This window comes from Mytilus californianus, unplaced genomic scaffold (assembly GCF_021869535.1).
Source record: "Mytilus californianus isolate M0D057914Y unplaced genomic scaffold, xbMytCali1.0.p SCAF_7, whole genome shotgun sequence".
Taxonomy (NCBI): domain Eukaryota; kingdom Metazoa; phylum Mollusca; class Bivalvia; order Mytilida; family Mytilidae; genus Mytilus; species Mytilus californianus.
In genome coordinates, this window is record NW_026262723.1 from 48,823,228 (window position 1) to 48,843,509 (window position 20,282).

Sequence of the window (20,282 nt, forward strand, 5' to 3'; positions counted from 1 at the left end):
ATTTGATTGTATATAAGTGATGATTGATTATGAAATTTCTTCTGATTCCAATCACTAATTATGATAAGTCAATGCTATTTGGTTTGCAGTTGTATCAGTGTTACCATTTTTCATTTCTTGGGAAGTTATTTGGCCCTGTACTTTCAGTCATGGTTCATTGAATTTAAATATTTTGCATAGTTTACATGTTAAAGTTATTTGTCATTTAATTTTAACATCAAAATTACATACAAGTGAGACATATTTCTGTGTTTATTTACATTTCATATTTTCACATATTTAAATGTTTATAATAGACCTTTCCCAAGTGTTTAAGTAAAGTTCTGTGCAACCCTGCTATTTGAGTCTTAATTCTGAGTTTTTATACGTCCGTCTACGGGACGTATTATGGTAAACCATTGACCGTCTGTCCGTCCGTCCATCCGTTGTCAACATGTCGGACATTAACTCAAAAAAACTTTGACCAATATGCATGAAACTTTGGTGAGGCCACAATTAAAAATATTTCAGTTTGCCCAAACCCGACCCATGATGACTGGGTGTGGGTAGGTAGGTAGGGAAATTCTTTTTTTTTTTATCAGAATTTGCATGAAAATATTAAAACAGTATATCTTTTTTTTCCGTCAAACCTTTGTAGAGACAATCAAAAGCCATGAAAAACTGTCTGCCATTTTCACATGTTTTACTTCTTTACAGGGATGTCACTAGGTTTTGAAGTAGCAGGATTAATAATTAAAGTAGCAGGCAAGGATTGTGGACGTCATAGACGTCTGGTGCGACGAGCTTGCTTGTCGCCCATCACGGCGAGGGTTTTTTTTTCTAAAATGGTGCAAAAATCCTGCATTCTGGGGGCTCCTGAACTCTAATTTAGTCCTAATCAAACACCATTTTTTTTAATGATGATAAGGTAAATGAGCAGCTGCAAGATGGTCACATATTTCCATAAAGTTGATCACATAAATATTATTATCACTATAACAAGACTTTCAGCTAACAAGTAGTTGAAGTTGTTTGAGGAAAATGATGAAGGATGACTCTGTAAGACATGGTGATCATTCAGGAAAAGATTCAAATTTGATCTTATTAGTTGAAAATATTTTTAGTTTAACTGTAGACATGCAATTATTCAAATAATTCGTACCCATAGACATTTTTTTTTATTTCTCAGTATTAATAATTTCACATACTTATTACAATAAATCAAATGATGAATTGGACTGTTGCAGGCAAAAAGGTGAACTCTTTAAGGATGTACTTTGGTGAAATTAGAAAAATGTAGAATTTAAAATTGATACTATAAGTCAGAAGACTTCAAGAGCATTTAAGTTAAGAAGCAAACTAATGGAAAGAGAAGAAATCTACAATCTGCTTAAATTTTTGTATATGACCTTTTATGAGTTATTAATTGAAGTATTATATATGGAAAAAATGGGGGTCATGGGGCAAAATATTTTACCCTGTATCGTAGGAAAAAACCAGAGTCCAAACATCTGACAGAAATTCCAAGACCTGACCTAAGTACATCCTTAAATGCATAATCATGCAGGGCTCACACTACTTCAGAATCATAGGGAGAAGTGACTTCTCTTTTTGAAACTGATAGGGAGAAGTGCTACAATGTTTGGTTTTTACTACCTATAGTACAAAGGGTCATATGTAAATAATGTTCTTTTTATATTGTTCAATTCATATCTGAGTATACAATTAAAGTAAAAGTTCAAATTCAAAGTTGTTTAAGTTTAGGTTCTTGTGAGAAACTACCAACTAAATATCTAGCACTAAAAAGATTTTTTTTTTATGACAAAAAGATAAAGAAATTATAATATATAAATCACAATTCAATTAAAAAACTATCTTGTTTATCATGTTTATGAAATTCAGTGTTTCTCATCAAAAGATATACAAAGTTAAGCTGGGCCATATATATTGATATTAGTATTATAGTCCAAGAGTTAATTAAGCAAGTTTAATCAATATTTTGAAACAATCCATATATATGGAATTATATACATTAATCAAGTAAATCTAACAAATAGTCTGTTTATGCGTGTGGAATGCGCAATTTTTCCATTTGGGACCAATTTCCTTGTCAGCTGTTCCATTCATGCGTCCGTAGTTATTATTGTAAAAATACGGATTTCGGTCATAGCTGGTCCGTTTCCGATCCGTAGTTAGAAAACAGTTAATGGCGAACGAAGAAAATTTACCAAATAAACGATGTTTGACAAGCTATTTGGAAAGGAATTTAACGTTTTTAATGCAATAAATGGATTAAACATTTACTGGAGGCAATTTTTATCACGTTCAAATGAAGTAACAAACTTATTTTGTCGCCGAAAGTTAGGTTGATGTACGATCTCGTGTAACAAGTACCGGAAGTGAATGAAGTGATAAAAAGTTGTCTTTTTATTAAATAATCTGCTTCACACTGTAAAGACAATGCGTAAATCTCTGTTCTTCAGAAAATGAATCGTTTATGTCTGAATTTCTTTAATTATCAATGTTTCATCGACTTGGTAAAAAATGAAAACTTTGTGCAGTAGCCGGCGCCAAAGCAGAAGTAACCGTTCGTTAAATCAGAAGATAAAAACCGAGAACATCGAATATCGATTAAATGCGTCTCTTACACACTTTCTTTTAATCATATTCAAAGTTACGTTCAAACGCAAAGACGACGAACATTAAGTTCTGAGTTTTGGGGTTTTATTCATTAAAAAAGGGGGGATTTCCCAGTATTCCGACAATAACTCAAGAATGCTTTCACCAACGTGCAAGAAATTTTGGTGAATTGTTTATATCTACATATTGACATGAGCTCCCTTTTGGATTTTTATAAATTTTAGATTTTACGTTTCTGAGTTACAGGGTTTTATTCATAAAAAAAAGGGGATTTTCCAGTTTTCGAACAATAACTTATAAATGCTTTCAGCAGTCCTCATGAAACTTTGGTGAACTGTTTATATCTGTTGATGTAAGCTCCCTTTAGAATTTAAAAAATTTTAGATTTTATATTTCTGAGTTATGGGGTTTTATTCATTAAAAAAGGGGGGATTTTCCAGTTTTTGGACAATAACTCAAAAATGCTTCCAGCAGTTCTCATGAAACTTTGGTGAATTATTTATAGCTATTGATGTAATCTCCCTATTGATTTTCATAAATTTCAAATATGACATTGAGAAGAAATTGAACTTTATTTGTTTATTGTCTGACAACAGATTTACTAAGTATTGCGCAACAGCACAGTGTATTGCACAACAGCAAGAAATCTTTAATTGAATATAAATTCAATTCATATAAACAATTTCAAGTTCTTTGACTACATTTATTCAGAAACCTATAATATGTCAAATATTTAATTTCAATCCAAATTCAGACCTGTATCAAGCTTGAATATTGTGTCCATTTTTGCCCCAACTGTTCAGGGTTGGACCTCTGCGGGCGTATCCAGCTGTGCTCAGCGAAGCAGTTTATTATATTCAATACTGATATAAATACATTTCAAAAAGTAAATATGTCATTGCTTTTAAGATTTTTGACAACAATGAACTGAAGAATAAAGTGATTTCACACAACATTATTTAAAATTTTAAATATTGTTTCAACAAGAACTCACCAAAAACATATGATATAACTGTAGGCTATTCATTTTATCTTTTTTCAAGGCTCCTAGAAACAATATCACATATGTGTACATGTGACTAGGAGAATTTTCTATTTCTAAATTTAGTGTATAATTCAAAATTGACCACACTATATGGAAAATATGTAATAATTATAACTGATTCATACAAAATTGATTCTACTCTTGACATAAATGGTATTGACTTTAAAAATGTTAAAGCTATCTAAGAAAATTGAATTAATTACGCAATAATTGTATATTCTTATTCTCAGAAATCCATCACAAATGATGTTAACAAAAGTATTCATACCAGAAAACCATCTGATAAGAGAATCTTTATACAGGTTTGTGAATATATAGATTTTGTATATGAATAAAAGGAGATACATGTATGGGGTAAATGTCTATTAGAATAAAAGGGAGATATTGGGTATATGTCAATAAAAATAAAAGGAGATATGGAGTATATGTAAATGTCAATTAGAATTAAACAGGTTGGGAACAAACCCTCTACATGGTGTTTTTACCTGTATAGAGGGATAATCCTTCTATAGAGGGATAAAATTATCCCTCTATAGAGGGGTATTTTTGTTTAGACTGGATTTAAAGCAAAATAGGGCATTGGCATTTTCTAGTTATATTGGCTATAATCTATAGCATTGTATGCATCAATAAATGCACTTTATTAAAAATTGGGATGCCCAGTTTTTTGCTAAAGAGACAGAACTTGAAATCTATTGTATAGCTATCTGAACATCTGATCAACAACAAAAGGGACAGTTGACCTTTAAATTTTATGTTAAATCTAACAATAGAAATTCTGTTCAGTGAGGCATAACTGAGTAGAATTTACCTGATCATCACAGCTTTCAATTATGATGAACAATAGATTGTATATTCAGTCAGTTTAGCAGTAAACTGGGCATGTACAAATTAAATTAAGTACATCAATTGATGCATACAATGCTATAGATTATAGCCAATATAACTAGAAAATGCCAATCTGCCCTATTTTGCTTTCAATCCAGTCTAAACAAAAATACCCCTCTATAAAGGGATAATTTTATCCCTCTATAGAAGGATTATCCCTCTATACAGGTAAAAATACCATGTAGAGGGTTTGTTCCCAACCTGTTAAAGAGATATGAAGTATTTGTCAATTCAATAAAAGGAGATATGGAGTATATGTCAATTAGAAAAAAAGAGATATTGGGTATATGTCAATTAGAATTAAAGAGATATGAAGTATTTGTCAATTCAATAAAAGGAGATATGGGGTATATGTCAATTAGAATAAAAGGAGATATGGGGTATATGTCAATTAGAATAAAAGGAGATATGGGGTATATGTCAATTAGAATTAAAGAGATATTGGGTATATGTCAATTAGAATAATAGGAGATATGGAGTATATGTCAATTAGAAAAAAAGAGATATTGGGTATATGTCAATTAGAATTAAAGAGATATGAAGTATTTGTCAATTCAATAAAAGGAGATATGGGGTATATGTCAATTAGAATAAAAGGAGATATGGGGTATATGTCAATTAGAATTAAAGAGATATTGGGTATATGTCAATTAGAATAATAGGAGACATGGAGTATATGTCAATTAGAAAAAAAGAGATATTGGGTATATGTCAATTAGAATTAAAGAGATATGAAGTATTTGTCAATTCAATAAAAGGAGATATGGGGTATATGTCAATTAGTATAAAAGGAGATATGGGGTATATGTCAATTAGAATTAAAGAGATATTGGGTATATGTCAATTAGAATAATAGGAGATATGGAGTATATGTCAATTAGAATTAAAGAGATATGGAGTATATGTCAATTAGAATAAAAGAAGATATATGGAGTATATGTCAATTAGAATTCTTCTTCTTCTCTTCTTTATATACAGAAAAACATCAACTGGTTGATGATTACTTTCTGGCGCATGCCTGGTTTAACAATATTGTTAATGATTAAAAATATATTTTTAATTTATAATAATTTTTCAATTTTTATATATACAAATGTATATGTAAGTAATATTTTTCAATTTTTATTTTTATACGACCGCAAAAATTGAAAATTTTTTGGTCGTATATTGGTATGATGTTGGAGTCGTCGTCTTCGTTGTCGTCGTCCGAAGACACATTGGTTTTCGCACTCTAACTTTAGTGTAAGTGAATGGATCTCCATGAAATTTTACCATAAGGTTCAATACCAGGAAAGGAAGGTTGGGAGTGATTTTGGGGGTTATGGTACCAACAGTTAAGGAATTAGGGGCCAAAAATAAGCATTTTTGTAACTTCCAGACAATAACTTGTGTGTAAGTGTATGGATCTCTCTGACATTGTACCACAAGGTTCCATATCACAAAGGGAAGGCTGTAATTGATTTTGGGGGTAATTGCCTCAAAATTTTAGGAATTAGGGGCCAAAAAAGGGGCAAAAAACAAGCATTTTTCTAGTTTCATGACAATAACTTGTGTGTAAGTGTTTGGATATTTCTGAAATTGTACTACAAGGTTCCATATCACGAAGGGAAAGCTGGGTTTGAGTTTGGGGGTAATTGCCCTAAACGTTTAGGAATTTGGGGCCAAAAAGGGGCCAAAAAATAAGCATTTTTCTAGTTTCCAGACAATAACTTCTGTTCAAGTGTATGGATCTCTCTAAAATTGTACTGCAAGGTACCATACCACAAAGGGAAGGCTGGGATTGAGTTTGGGGGTGATGAATCATAAGAGGGTGCACAAAATTTGGGGTTTTTATACGACCGCAAACAAATTTTTGTGGTCGTATATTGGTATGATGTTGGCGTCGTCGTCGTCGTCCGGCGTCGTCGTCGTCCGGCGTCGTCGTCCGAAGACGCATTAGTTTTCGCACTCTAACTTTAGTTTAAGTGAATGGATCTCTATGAAATTTTACCATAAGGTTCAATACAACAAAAGGAAGGTGGGGATTGATTTTGGGGGTTATGGTACCAACAGTTAAGGAATTAGGGGCCAAAAAGGGGCCAAAAATAAGCATTTTCTAGTTTCCAGACAATAACTGTGGAACGGTGTATGGATCTCTCTGAAATTATACTACAAGTTTCCATACGACAAAGGGATGGTTAGGATTTGCTTTGAGGGGTTATGGCTCAAACCGTTTAAGAATTAGGGGCAAAAAAGGGGGAAAAACAAGGTTGTCCTGGTTAAGGGACAAATACGTTAGTACAAAACATAATTTAAAGCAGTGTAAGGGAGATAAATCAAATACATCATTGAAATTATCTCCCTTACACTGCTTTTAAATTATGTATAAAGTAATGGTTAATGAACAATTAAGATAATTTAAAACAGTGTAAGGGAGGTAATCCAAATACAACGTTTTGGTTACTTCCCTTACACTGCTTTTAAATTATGTTTAAAGAAATGCATATTTATAAAGGAAGACCAGTAAAAATATCTGCAAATGTTGTATCTTATTTTTTTACAAAAAAATCCATATGAAAGATTTGACACTATATTTTAAATTCTATTATAAAATAGATTAAGTTAGCACTATGGTAAATTTAAATGGGTAATTATGGTTTGGGGGGAAAAATGGGGGGGGGGGGGGGGGGGGTAAAAAGAAATTGTGGGGGGTCAATTTTTTCTCATTTCAGATTTCAGAAATTAAAAAGAATTATTCTTCAAATATTTTTTTTTTTTCAAATTTCAAATATTGAAAAATTTCAAGAAGTAATCTTTAATTGCACAGTATGGCGCATTAGATTTGTAAAATCTTTGACCACATTTATTTATTTGTTATGCCGAATCTAACGATGTATTTAGATTTTTAATTTTGGATCCAGTTTTCAAATTGGTCTACATTAAGGTGCAAAGGGTCCAAAATTAAAATTTGTTTGATTTTAACAAAAATTGAATATATGGGGTTCTTTGATATGCTGAATCTAAACATGTATTTAGATTTTTGATTTTTGGCCCAGTTTTCAAGTTGGTCCAAATTGGGGTCCAAAATTAAACTTTGTTTGATTTCAACAAAAATTGAATATATGGGGTTCTTTGATATGCTGAATCTAACCATGTATTTAGATTTTTTATTTGTGGACCCCGCTATCAGATTGGTTCATATTGAGGTCAAAGGGGTCCAAAATTAAACTTTGTTTGATTTCATCAAAAATTGAATTATTAGGTGAATGTCAAATTTAAAATTTTTAAGTTCTTAGACCACATTCATTCTGTGTCAGAAACCTATGCTGTGTCAAATATTTAATCACAATCCAAATGCAAAGCTGTATCAAGCTTGAATGTTGTGTCCATACTTGCCCCAACTGTTCAGGGTTCGACCTCTGCGGTCGTATCAAGCTGCATTTTATTAATTTTTGGTATAAGATAAAAACAAGATACATATTAAACATGTAGGTGTTTGTAAGTGTCAAGGAGCATCTCTCTAGTGAGTTTCTCCTTGAAGCACTCAGTAGTGGTGCTGCAGGCTATTGGTTCAGGTAATTTGTTCCAGTCTTTTATAGTTTGGCAGAAAAATGAAAATTTGTATCTGTCTTTGCTGCATCGAATTTGTCGGTATGTTTGTTCGTGGCTAGACCTGGTGTTTGATTTGCTTTTAATTAGTATGTCAGTATGTGGTATGGCAATTTTGTTGTTTGATGATATAGTTATACCTAAATATTTTGCATTTTCAACTGACTCAAGAATGTGACCGTGCATGTTATAATAAAAATGGATAGGTGTTTACTTTGTGGTCACTGGAAGTATGTTGCATTTGTCAGGGTGGAACTGCATTAGCCAGTCTTGTTCCCATTTGATTGCCCCTTCTAGGTCTTTCTGGAGTTTAAGGCCATCTGATGTTGATTCTATCTGTCGGTAATTGATGCTATCGTCAGCAAAGAGCCTGATATGACTGTGATGTAAATAGTCAGGTAAATCATTAATGTATATAAAAAATAGTATTGGACCTAATACAGTGCACTGAGGAACACCTGATGTAACTGGTATGTTGTCAGAGGAATGGTTTTCTAGCATAACTGTTTGTGAACGATTTGAAAGGAAAGATTTTATCCAGTTTGTAGCTTGATCTGATACACCGAAAAATTTAAGTTTATATAGTAAACAGTTGTGTGGAACTTTGTCAAAGGCTTTTGCGAAATCCATGATGATTAGATCGGTTTGTATGTTTTTGTCATTATTTGAACACAGCTGGTGAATTAGTGATATTATTTGGAATTCGCATGATCTATTTGCCCTGAAGCTTGTTGCAAGTCATAAAGTATGTTGTTGGATTCAAGGTGTTTCATGATGTTGCTTGCAATTATGTGCTCTAATAATTTGCAGGAAATAAATGTTAATGAAATTGGACGATAGTTACTAGGATGATGTTTGTCTCCTTTTTTGAAAACAGGTGTTACATTTGCGTGGTTCCAATCGTGAGGTACTTTTCCTGTTTGCATTGATTTTGTAAAAATTAGAGTGAGTATGTCTGTGCATGTGTTGATGTTTTCTTTTAGCACTATTCCAGTAATGTTATCTGGTCCTGTTGCCTTTTTTGGATTTATATTTTTAATTAATTTAAAGATGCCTTCTCTGTTGATGTCTATGTTGTCCATTATTGGATGTGTTGATGGACCTTTGTCAGGGATAACTGTATTAGTCTCAGATGTAATAGCTGATTTAAATTGTTCGTTTAATATATTAGCTTTTTTCAAGGGATCTGTATAAAGTAAACCTTCACTCCTAAGAGGTGCAATACCAGTGTTTTCATTGTTTTGGCCTTTTATGTATGAAAAGAGTTTTTTAGGTTGTTTGTTAAATCACCGATTTTCAGGCTCTTGTATTTCAATGTCAAAAATCATGTTTTCGATATAATTCCAATAGGCATTTCTCATCTCTTTCTGTAATTGTGTTTTAATTTGTTTGAACTTTTTAATATGTTTGCTATCATGTTTTTATACGACCCCAAACAAATTTTGAGGTCGTATATTGGTATGACGTTGGCGTCGTCGTCGTCCGAAGACACATTGGTTTTCGCACTCTAACTTTAGTTTAAGAAAATGGATCTCAATGAAATTTTACCATAAGGTTCAATACCACAAAAGGAAGGTGGGGATTGATTTTGGGGGTTATGGGACCAACAATTAAGGAATTAGGGACCAAAAAGGGGCCAAAAATAAGCATTTTTGTAACTTCCAGACATAACTTGTGTGTTAGTGTATGGATCTCTCTGACATTGTACCACAAGGTTCCATATCACAAAGGGAATGCTGGGATTGATTTTGGGGGTAATTGCGTTCAAATTTTAGGAATAAGGGGCCAAAAAGGGGCAAAAAACAAGCATTTTTCTAGTTTCATGACAATAACTTGTGTGTAAGTGTATAGATCTCTCTGACATTGCACCACAAGGTTCCATATCACAAAGGGAATGCTGGGATTGATTTTGGGGGTAATTGCCTCCAAATTTTAGAAATAAGGGGCCAAAAAGGGGCAAAAAACAAGCATTTTTCTAGTTTCATGACAATAACTTGTGTTCAAGTATATTGATCTTTATGAAATTGTACTACAAGGTTCCATATCACAAAAGGAAAGCTGGAATTGAGTTTGGGGGTAATTGCCCAAAACATTTAGGAATAAGGGGCCAAAAAGGGGTCAAAAATAAGCATTTTTCTAGTTTCCAGACAATAACTTGTGTTCAAGTGTATGGATCTCTCTGAAATTGTACTGCAAGGTACCATACCACAAAGGGAAGGCTGGGATTGATTTTGGGGGTAATTCCCTCAAAATTTTAGGAATTAGGGGCCATAAAAGGGCAAAAAAACAAGCATTTTATCTAGTTTCAGGACAATAACTTGTGTGTAAGTGTATGGATCTTTATGAAACTGTACTGCAAGGTTCCATATCACAAAGGGAAAGCTGGGTTTGAGTTTGGGGGTAATTGCTCTAAACGTTTAGGAATTTGGGGCAAAAAATCAAGCATTTTTCTAGTTTCCAGACAATAACTTGTGTTCAAGTGTATGGATCTCTCTGAAATTGTACTGCAAGATACCATACCACAAAGGGAAGGCTGGGATTGAGTTTTGGGGATTCATCATAAGGGGGTTCAAAAAATTTGGGGGGGGGGGGGGGGGAATTTTTTTTCCTTTTTTTTCTTTTAAATTTTCCATTTTAAATTGGTTATTTCTGATTTATATATAAAAGCAAATAATAATGATATGGTTTGAATAGGTAAATTAAATTTTTTTAAGTTCTTAGACCACATTCATTCTGTGTCAGAAACCTATGCTGTGTCAAATATTTAATTACAATCCAAATTCAGTGCTGTATCAATCTTGAATGTTGTGTCCATACTTGCCCCAACTGTTCAGGGTTCGACCTCTGTGGTCGTATCAAGGTGCGCCCCAGGGAGCATTTTATTTCTTTTTATATAATTTGTTTTTCTTATTTATAAGTTTTTTCAATTTTGAATCTATCCATGGTAGGTTTGTTTTATTACCTATTAGCTTAGTTGGTATATGCTTTTGGATACTTTCTGTTGTTTTTGTTTTAAAGAAATTCCACATATTGTCTATATCAAGTTTTAATTTGTGTTTTTCCATATGTGTGTATGTTTCTTTTAAATCTTTTCCAATTTTTTCCCAGTCTGCTTTCTTGTAAATGAATACTTTGTGTGGTGACTGTTTGGCTCTCGCGAGGGAAAGATTAATTTCACTGAAGATTATATCATGGTCACCTAGTGGTGGTAATGTTTCTACTCTGTTTACTAGGGATGGATTTGACATGCACAGTAGATCAAGTGTGCGGTCGTTTCTTGTTGGTTTGTCAACTACCTGTGTGAGATTGTGAGATTGTAATATGTCTAATAGGTGTTGATGAAGAGAAGGATCTGGTTTGCTAGGTATTACTGATGAATTTGACCAGTCAATATTGCCTAAATTGAAATCACCACTGAGCATGATATTTGCACTGGATATGTTGCATATCCTGTTTAGTGAGGTACTTAGATGTTCCAGTGATTCCCCTTTGTCTGATGGTGGTCTATAATATGCATCAAGATAGGTGGTTTTATTTCCTGTTGGAGTTATTTTTGCCCATATTAATTCGCAATCTGTGTCTAATTCAGGCACATGTGATGTAATAAGTGTGTTTGTGATTGCGAGTGTGATTAAAGAGATATTGGGTATATGTCAAGTAGAATAAAAGGAGATATATGGAGTATATGTCAATTAGAATTAAAGAGATATTGGGCATATGTCAATTAGAATAAAAGGAGATATATGGAGTATATGTCAATTAGAATTAAAGAGATATTGGGCATATGTCAATTAGAATAAAAGGAGATATATGGAGTATATGTCAATTAGAATTAAAGAGATATGGAGTATTTGTTATTTAAAATTAAACGAGATATGGGGTATAATGTCAATTCGAATAAAATGAGATACATGTCAATTAGAAAGCAAACCAACAACACAAGAAACAGAAGACATCTAGAGATCAAGATGTATGATTATTTTAGACACCAATTGAACAGCATTGCAACACAGTTCTTAAAAAACAGACAGATCATGTTCAACATTATATACCATGTATACTGAATTATAAACTCTAAATTACCAAGAGTCTAGACAAGTTGTGAAAGAATTCTCCAGTGACAACCATATACCTAACACCTACACTGACTTCCCAATAAACAAAAAAACATGAAGAAAGAACTACTTAGGAGATTTGGCAGTCTTATGAATTATAGATATATCAAATTTTGTATCTTATAAATTATGAATCTATCAAACTTTGTATCTTAGAAATTATGAATAGTAAACGTTGTATCTTAGAATTTATGAATATATCAAATGTAACATATGTAAGTCAAATACAAAATATCAAATATTTGTCTTCGACTTGAAACTTTTAGGAATTATGTGCATTTATTATTACAATTGATGATAAATGGGCACAAATATGAGATTAATTATTGTGATTTCAAGAAATGCTGCATACAAATAATGCTATCAAAATTTAAAATCCAAATAATAAAAACAATGCAAAAATTTCTGATATTACAGTAATATTTCAGAACATTGTTTAAACATGCTAAAATATAAAACAATGTAAGAATATGTTTATAAAGAAAACTAAAGATATATTCGAAATTAGAATATTGTAATAATGTTGATTAAAGGTTGCCAAGATATTTTTATGCCCCCGCCGCAGCAAAGGGGGCAGTAAGTGTTCCCCTTGTTGGTCTGTACGTCTATCCCTACGTCTGTACGTCACGAAATTGGTTTCAGTTCTCTAACTTCAGTTTGCCTCAACCAAATGTTATGAAACTGATACACAATGATGATGTTTATTACCACAAAACACAGATAAAGTTTGAATTTGGGTGGCATCACTTTTACCGTTCTAGAGTAATGCCCATTTAGAAATGGAAAAATTGCTGAATTTTTGGTTTCCGTTCTCATACTGAAGTTGGATTAAGCAAATGTAATGAAACTTATGCACACTGCTTATTACCACAAAACTTTGGAATTCGGGTGGCGTCACTTTTATCGTTCTTGAGTTATGTCCCTTAATAACGTTATATGCAAGCGGGGACATCATCTGTGTCCAATGGACACATTCTTCATTTATTTTTTTTTTTCTCAGTGATTTAGATTCAATTGACTCACTAAGTATACATAGTAATCAGGATCTGTCAATAAGTGACCCAAAACAGATATTGCAACATAACAGACATGGTTCTTACATTGGTAAGTACATCATATGTACCTAGAATTGAAACAGACATTTCATTAATTTATTCAATTTTGCTTTAAACTTTAGGACATTTTTGTGATGCCTTCGAGGAAAGTTGCAGAAAGCTAGACGTAGGTGTTGCTTTTCTGGCAGCTGAGGCATCAACAATTGTTAAGTTTTCTGCTTAAGTCAGATTGATAGGAACTACTTGTGATAGATCAATGATATTTTCTATAACACAAGATTTGCAATAAAAGTCAATTATTCAGAATACCATAAAAACATAATACAACTGACTGTTAAGAACCAAAACTGAATACTGTGGATTCATTTATTTTCGTGGATTGAGGAACAATTGTATTTTCGTGGATATTTGATTTCGTGGTTTTGCCAAAGTCTGCATACAAGCCTATAGAATATTTGTACTTCGTTGAACATTTGAATTCGTGGTTTACCTATACCCACAAAATCCACGAAAATTGGTATCCCACGAATAATAATGAATCCACAGTAAATGACAATAATTTGCAAAGGTGAGGAATAGATACTGCCACCATCAATAAACGAATTACAAAAAGTCAATAAACAAATATTGTACAATCAAAAATAGAAATCATTATCATAAAATAATAAATAAAAACCGGGTATATATATATATATATCTGTTAAAGAATCAAGGGAGTAGGTGGGTAGGAAATTTAAAATCTTCATTTATATTTACAAAACAAAAATGACGTCTGCTAGCATTCAGTGCAATTGCGAGAATGCCGACACATCTAAACGTATGTGAAGAGATAGAATACACTTAATCCTCATTTGGTCAATTAGATATCACTTACCAATGATACTAGTAATTAATCTTGATCCTAATCACGAGATGACCATACTGACCATAACTGCCTGTTTTCAACAACTTGCTGATGCGGCGTAAAGCAATCACCAATCAATCAATGAAAAAACTTGCATAATTCCAAAACAACCCCATGCAAATAAACAGTTTTATATTACACTGTTGATAAGAATAATTTCCTGCCAAAAATGTTTTTATGTACCATAAAATGATTTTCCTAAAAACATAGTGCTGTCTCAAATAAAAAAATAGCACTGACAGAAACTAACATATAAGTATTGTGTAAATTGGCCTAATCTTATTTATACCTAAGGTAATAATTGATAACAAAAAATTTACTGCAAATAAAGGACCACAAGATTCGTAGTATTGTTAGTCTCTGAGCTTAAATCTCAAAGTTGGTCCATCAGCAAGAAGCAAAATTTCACTGCAAGTTCAAGAGGGCCTTGAGCACTGGTTTGAGCGATATTATTTGCCGGATGTTGATAACACTACATATATATAATATATATATATATATATATAAGTACGTCTGAACCAGTGACAACTCTACAACAGATTTATCCATCTGATCACCAGCAGTGATGGTGATACATGGCTGTGTACATATTGTATATACAACTCGTCTAAACATCAGCTCAACATTGTTAGATCTGTAAATTTGCTTTCGCAAATTTTTTGTTCTTCCCCTAGCCGGGATTCGAACTCATGCTACTGAGATATCGTGACACCAAATCGCCAGCACTGTATCCGTCCCACTAGACCACTCAACCACCTAGGCTTCAATAATAAAGCTTTCGGTGGCCAGGTGTTACCTTTCCTCGTCAGTTTTAATCTAGCGTCGTAATACAGTACATGATATATAAGGCATGAAGATGGAATATTTACAGATCAGCTAAAATATCTATTGTAAAGGATCCTACAAATTAATGCAAGATACAGTCACAGAAATAATTATATTTATAAGTACGTCTGAACCAGTGACAATTCTACAACAGATTTATCATGAGTTCGAATCCCCGCGAGGGAAGAACAAAAAATTTGCGAAAGCAAATTTACAGATCTAACATTGTTGGGCTGATGTTAAGACGAGTTGTATATATATATATATATAAACAAGTCTAAATTGAAAACAACGTTCAAACCTATGATTGCGTTGGATAAAAAACCGCATTTTTTATACGTGTGCATGCAAAACAAATTTCTTGGTAGAGTGGTCTAAATACAGCACAAACAACATTTTCCAAAAGACCAAAAAAGTGAAAAAGTATATTTTAACAAAACGCATTTGACTAGCAGGTCGAACAACGGATGTTCTTAAACCCTGCTGACTGCCATGGCGATTGCCAAATAAACAGATCACCAGATGTAAAAATGGATCTTAATTTATTAATAATATATCAAACAGAAAACAATAAACTTGCGGAAAAGATGGTATACCGCAAACATAAGGTGCAAAAATTTGTACACCATATCCGGATTTCGACAATAAATGTCTCTTCAGTGATGTTAGGAATCGAAACGGTATTTGGAAGGCCATATAATTTACCTCAATTTGGGATTGACTCTTGAATTTTGAAGAGTCAAAATAGGATGAACGGATCATATAAACCCGAAGGCAAATATAATACAAGCCCAAACAAAAAAATATAAACAAGTCTAAATTGAAAACAACGTTCAAACCTATGATTGCGTTGGATAAAAAACCGCATTTTTTATACGTGTGCATGCAAAACAAATTTCTTGGTAGAGTGGTCTAAATACAGCACAAACAACATTTTCCAAAAGACCAAAAAAGTGAAAAAGTATATTTTAACAAAACGCATTTGACTATATATATATATATATATATATATATATATATATATATGTGCATTGAAGCACACAGATGTACACCTTAACTATTTTTCAGCACAAAGTATACCTGTAGATGTACCATCCATGAGTCAAAAGAGACACAGTTTTGACTTATTTGAGGAGGATAGTGGGTTATCTTGTGAGTTTAATCTTTATGGTAGTGTTGCTAGGAGTGTGTTGTTCTGTATTGTTAAGAAAAGAATATTAATTTTGTCAGAACAAATTTTTTGTTTCGGTACATTCAAAGAAAGATATAACTACAGTAAGACATTTTACATACATTCATTCCTCCATTGGAGTGATCTCAATTTGTCTGATGGAAATTATTCCGTTTGTGTTTTTGTAATGAATAACAGCAAGACCATGGATATCAAAATAGTTCAACATGGTTCAATCTGGACACTATAATAAATGAATGGATTTACTTCTTCCATTTAAGTGACTTCGAGTGGGAGTTTTCATGCTTCATTCCCGTCCCCTGGTAGTAATCCTAATAGTTATACAAGTTTGCATCGAAGATGGATGAGAAGTCAATCCATGTCACTTGAGGGATATACTATGAGAAAGAGAAATTCCCAAGACAATCTGGTAGCGCAAGATCGACAAGATGTGACCCTTCCAGCTAGGAGACGTAGAAGTAAAATTGCCATGGGGATACTGTTTGAATTGAATGACAATGATAAGAATACAGAACAGAATAAGTGAGTGGAAGTTTAGTGAATATTGACTTGTTGCTTTTTCATAAAAAAGAATTTCTTGAGAAGCATGGGCATGTGCAAAAAAACATTTTTTAACCTACACTATCAGACTACTCGTCATAAGAGTTATTGTCCTTGAATTACAAAATGTACAATTTAAAAAAAAATTCTTGATCCAAATGCACATGATTCCGATATTCAACAAAATAAACATGTTATCCTCAAATTCAGACTTGAATTGTCTGCGGTCTTTTACTCCAACATTAAAATGACCAGACAAGGTGCAGATTATAGAGTCAAGAGAAAAACTCAAGTTTGCGATGTTAGTATACACATTCCGCTGGCGATCACCATTTTCGCATTATTCAGATTGGTCCACTTCATCTTATAAATACAACTTATGAACATTTGCCTTGTATGCATCAGTCTTTTTTGCCTCCCATAGAAATGTGCAAAAGGGTGGGGGGGGGCTTCCTGACATGTCAGTTTTCTCTAGTCTATCTTTAAGGCAAAAAGTCTCTTTGTTCTGATATATGTTAAAATGGAAAACACATGCTTGTTCTCCGTGCATAAGCCAGACATGGGATGTGGTTCGGCATTCATTACTCTAAAATACTACCATTTTGAAAGCTATGGTGTACATGATCATTATGATATAAACTTTATAAATTATAATCCAAATCACAATTTTTACCCTGATTTCAGAGTTGACTGACCATAGAAAGTTGATATTGTGAATCCAGTTCATTCTCAGGTTAATGTTTTTGGTCTTGAAAGGTAGTAAACCATGAAGTTGTAGTCACATCAACTTGAAACTTGTGATGTGAAATTTTATGCCAGAATTCATAGACTTATTGAAAAGTAGAAGTTATTTACATGTATATGAATCAATAATTTTTTTCATTTTTGATCTCTATACAGAATGTTTGAGAACTTTTTCTTTTCCCACATTACCCTGTTGGAATCACATTTAGAAAAGTTAAAGTTAGCCATTGAAAAGGCTCATTATAACAGAGGAAAATTTGTTGACATAGTAACTGAGGTAAGTTTGTTGACATAGTAACTGAGATAAGTTTGTTGACATAATAAATGAGGTAAGTTTGTTGGCATAGTAACTGAGATAAGTTTGTTGACATAATAAATGAGATAAGTTTGTTAACATGATAAATGAGGTATGTTAATTGACATAATAAGAGGTTGGTCATTTTAAAATGTATCAGATACATTGATGTATAAGTATCTAGGGATATAGATATGCAATTAGTGACCATTATCCTATCTGTTTAACAAGGAAAGAAGCAAATATAGGAAAAAAGAATACACACAGTACAATTACTTACAGAAATTTCAAAAATTTCAACCAAAATGAATTTTTATTAGATCTGCAAACTACACCTTTTCATAAAATTGAATTTGAAAAAAAACCCTCTGTCTACAATTGTTTTACGATATGTTGAACAAGGCTTTAGATAAACATGCTCCTGTTGTTAAAAAGAGAGTTAAAAGGGACAGACAGCCTGAATGGTATAACAGTGAAATCATTTACGCTAGGAACATGAGAGATAAATATAATGTACTTGGTTTATGGAGTGAGTATAGATTTTGGGGAAATAAAACTAAACAAATTATAGATATCTCAAAAAAGAATTATTATAAAAATATGGTAAAAGACTCCAATGACCCTAAAACTTTATGGAAATGTCTTCACAGTCTGAACCCAAAAGTTAAAAATACACCATATGAGTTAGCCACAGAAGATAACAATACAACTAAAAGTAAAAAATCAATAGCAGAAACTTTTAATAACTTTTTCACTTCCTGTGCTGAAAAATTAAGAGAACAAGGAAGTTATACACCTGTAAACAAAGCAGATTTCAGTAATCTTGATAAATTTGTTAAAAATAAATTACATAAACATGATAAATTTTCTATACCACCAGTGATCATGAATGAGCTATTTAATGAGTTAACAAAACTTGATATAAACAAAGCATCTGGTATGGATAATATTGGAACAAAAAACCTAAGATTAAGTGCCCCTTTTATTGCATCACCTCTCACATACATATTTAACTGAATGATAGATACTGGCATATATCCTTCTTTACTGAAGAATGCTAAGGTAACAGTTTTCAAGGATGGTGACAAGCTTTTAGCAACAAATTACAGACCTATATCTGTTCTTCCAACTTTATCAAAATTAATAGAAAGACATGTTTCTAATAATATGTACAATTACTTATCTAAACTTAAACTTTTACACCCTACACAATCTGGTTTCAGGCCGCAGCATTCTTGTCAAACTACACTTATTAACATCATTGACAAATGGTTGCAAGAAATGAATGATGGTAATTTAAACCTAGCAATTTTATTAGATTTTAAAAAAGCTTTTCATTTGGTTGATCATGACATTCTTTGTTTAAAGCTTGAAATTTATGGATTTAGTGAGGCTACTGTTAGTTTTTTCAAGTCATACCTAAATAACACAAAACAGCAGGTAAACATTCGTAATGTTTATTCTGAACAACAACATGTAAAATTTGGTGTCCCCCAAGGTCCTATATTTGGTCCTCTATTGTTTGTGTTATTTATAAACGATTTTCCCTTATGCATTGAAAATTGTGAAACAGACCTATATGCTGATGACACCACTCTTCATAAATCAGGGAAAAATATAGAAAATATACATGATGATGTTCAAGAAGATTTATACAGGGTTGAAGAGTGGTGCAAACTGAATAACATGTTCATTAATGCAAATAAAACAAAATGTTTGGTTACTGGAACAAAGCAGAAACTATCAATTCAGACTTGTCAACCAAACTTGATAATAAATTCAAAAGTATTACAAAATTCTTCATGTGAAAAATTATTAGGTGTTAAAATTGACAGCACACTTAATCTGGAGAAATCAAATTGACCAAGTTTGTGCTAATATATCATCCAGAATATACCTTCTTTCTAGAATAAAGAAATATTTAGATATAAATGCACGGAAAACATATTACAATGGGTATATTCTGCCCCTAATTGACTACTGCTGTATTATTTGGGGTGAATGTAAAAATGAAGGGATAACGAAGAATTTTTAAACTCCAAAAAAGGGCAGCAAGACTAATTCTAGATGCAGATCATTTATCCCCCTCAGTCCCCTTATTTAAAAAACTTTGGTGGATGACAGTTGACAATAGAATCAAATACCACAAATATTTACTTCTATATAAATGTATGCGTATGGAAGCACCAATATTAATGTACCTAGTTCAAAAGTTTAAACTGAAATCAGATAATAATCCTTACTCCTTGAGAGGTGTTACTCAAGGTAATCTGATAGTTCCTAAGCCAAAAGCTGAGCTATTTAAGAAATCTTTTGTTTATTCTGGATCAGTGTTATGGAATGGACTACCACACAAAATGCGTAAAGCTCAAAACACTTATACTTTTAAACAAAGTATCAAGAAGTACTTAACACAGTCCTGATAAGATTATGTTTTCTACAATGTCTTTGTATATTTTTTTTTTTTAATTT

General features: G+C 32.4%; 1 protein-coding gene across 3 annotated transcripts in view; it reads left to right on the forward strand.

The window, feature by feature from the left end:
• The window catches only part of LOC127709696 (folliculin-interacting protein 1-like), a 175,144-nt gene that overhangs the window by 53,844 nt on the left and 101,018 nt on the right, over nucleotides 1-20,282 (forward strand). For all 3 annotated transcript variants that reach the window (XM_052215331.1, XM_052215330.1, XM_052215332.1), the window contains 5 exons: nucleotides 3,895-3,966; nucleotides 13,256-13,359; nucleotides 16,108-16,191; nucleotides 16,492-16,753; nucleotides 17,672-17,792. In XM_052215331.1, coding sequence (XP_052071291.1) covers nucleotides 3,895-3,966; nucleotides 13,256-13,359; nucleotides 16,108-16,191; nucleotides 16,492-16,753; nucleotides 17,672-17,792 — 643 coding nt within the window. The remainder of the gene's footprint in view (nucleotides 1-3,894; nucleotides 3,967-13,255; nucleotides 13,360-16,107; nucleotides 16,192-16,491; nucleotides 16,754-17,671; nucleotides 17,793-20,282) is intronic.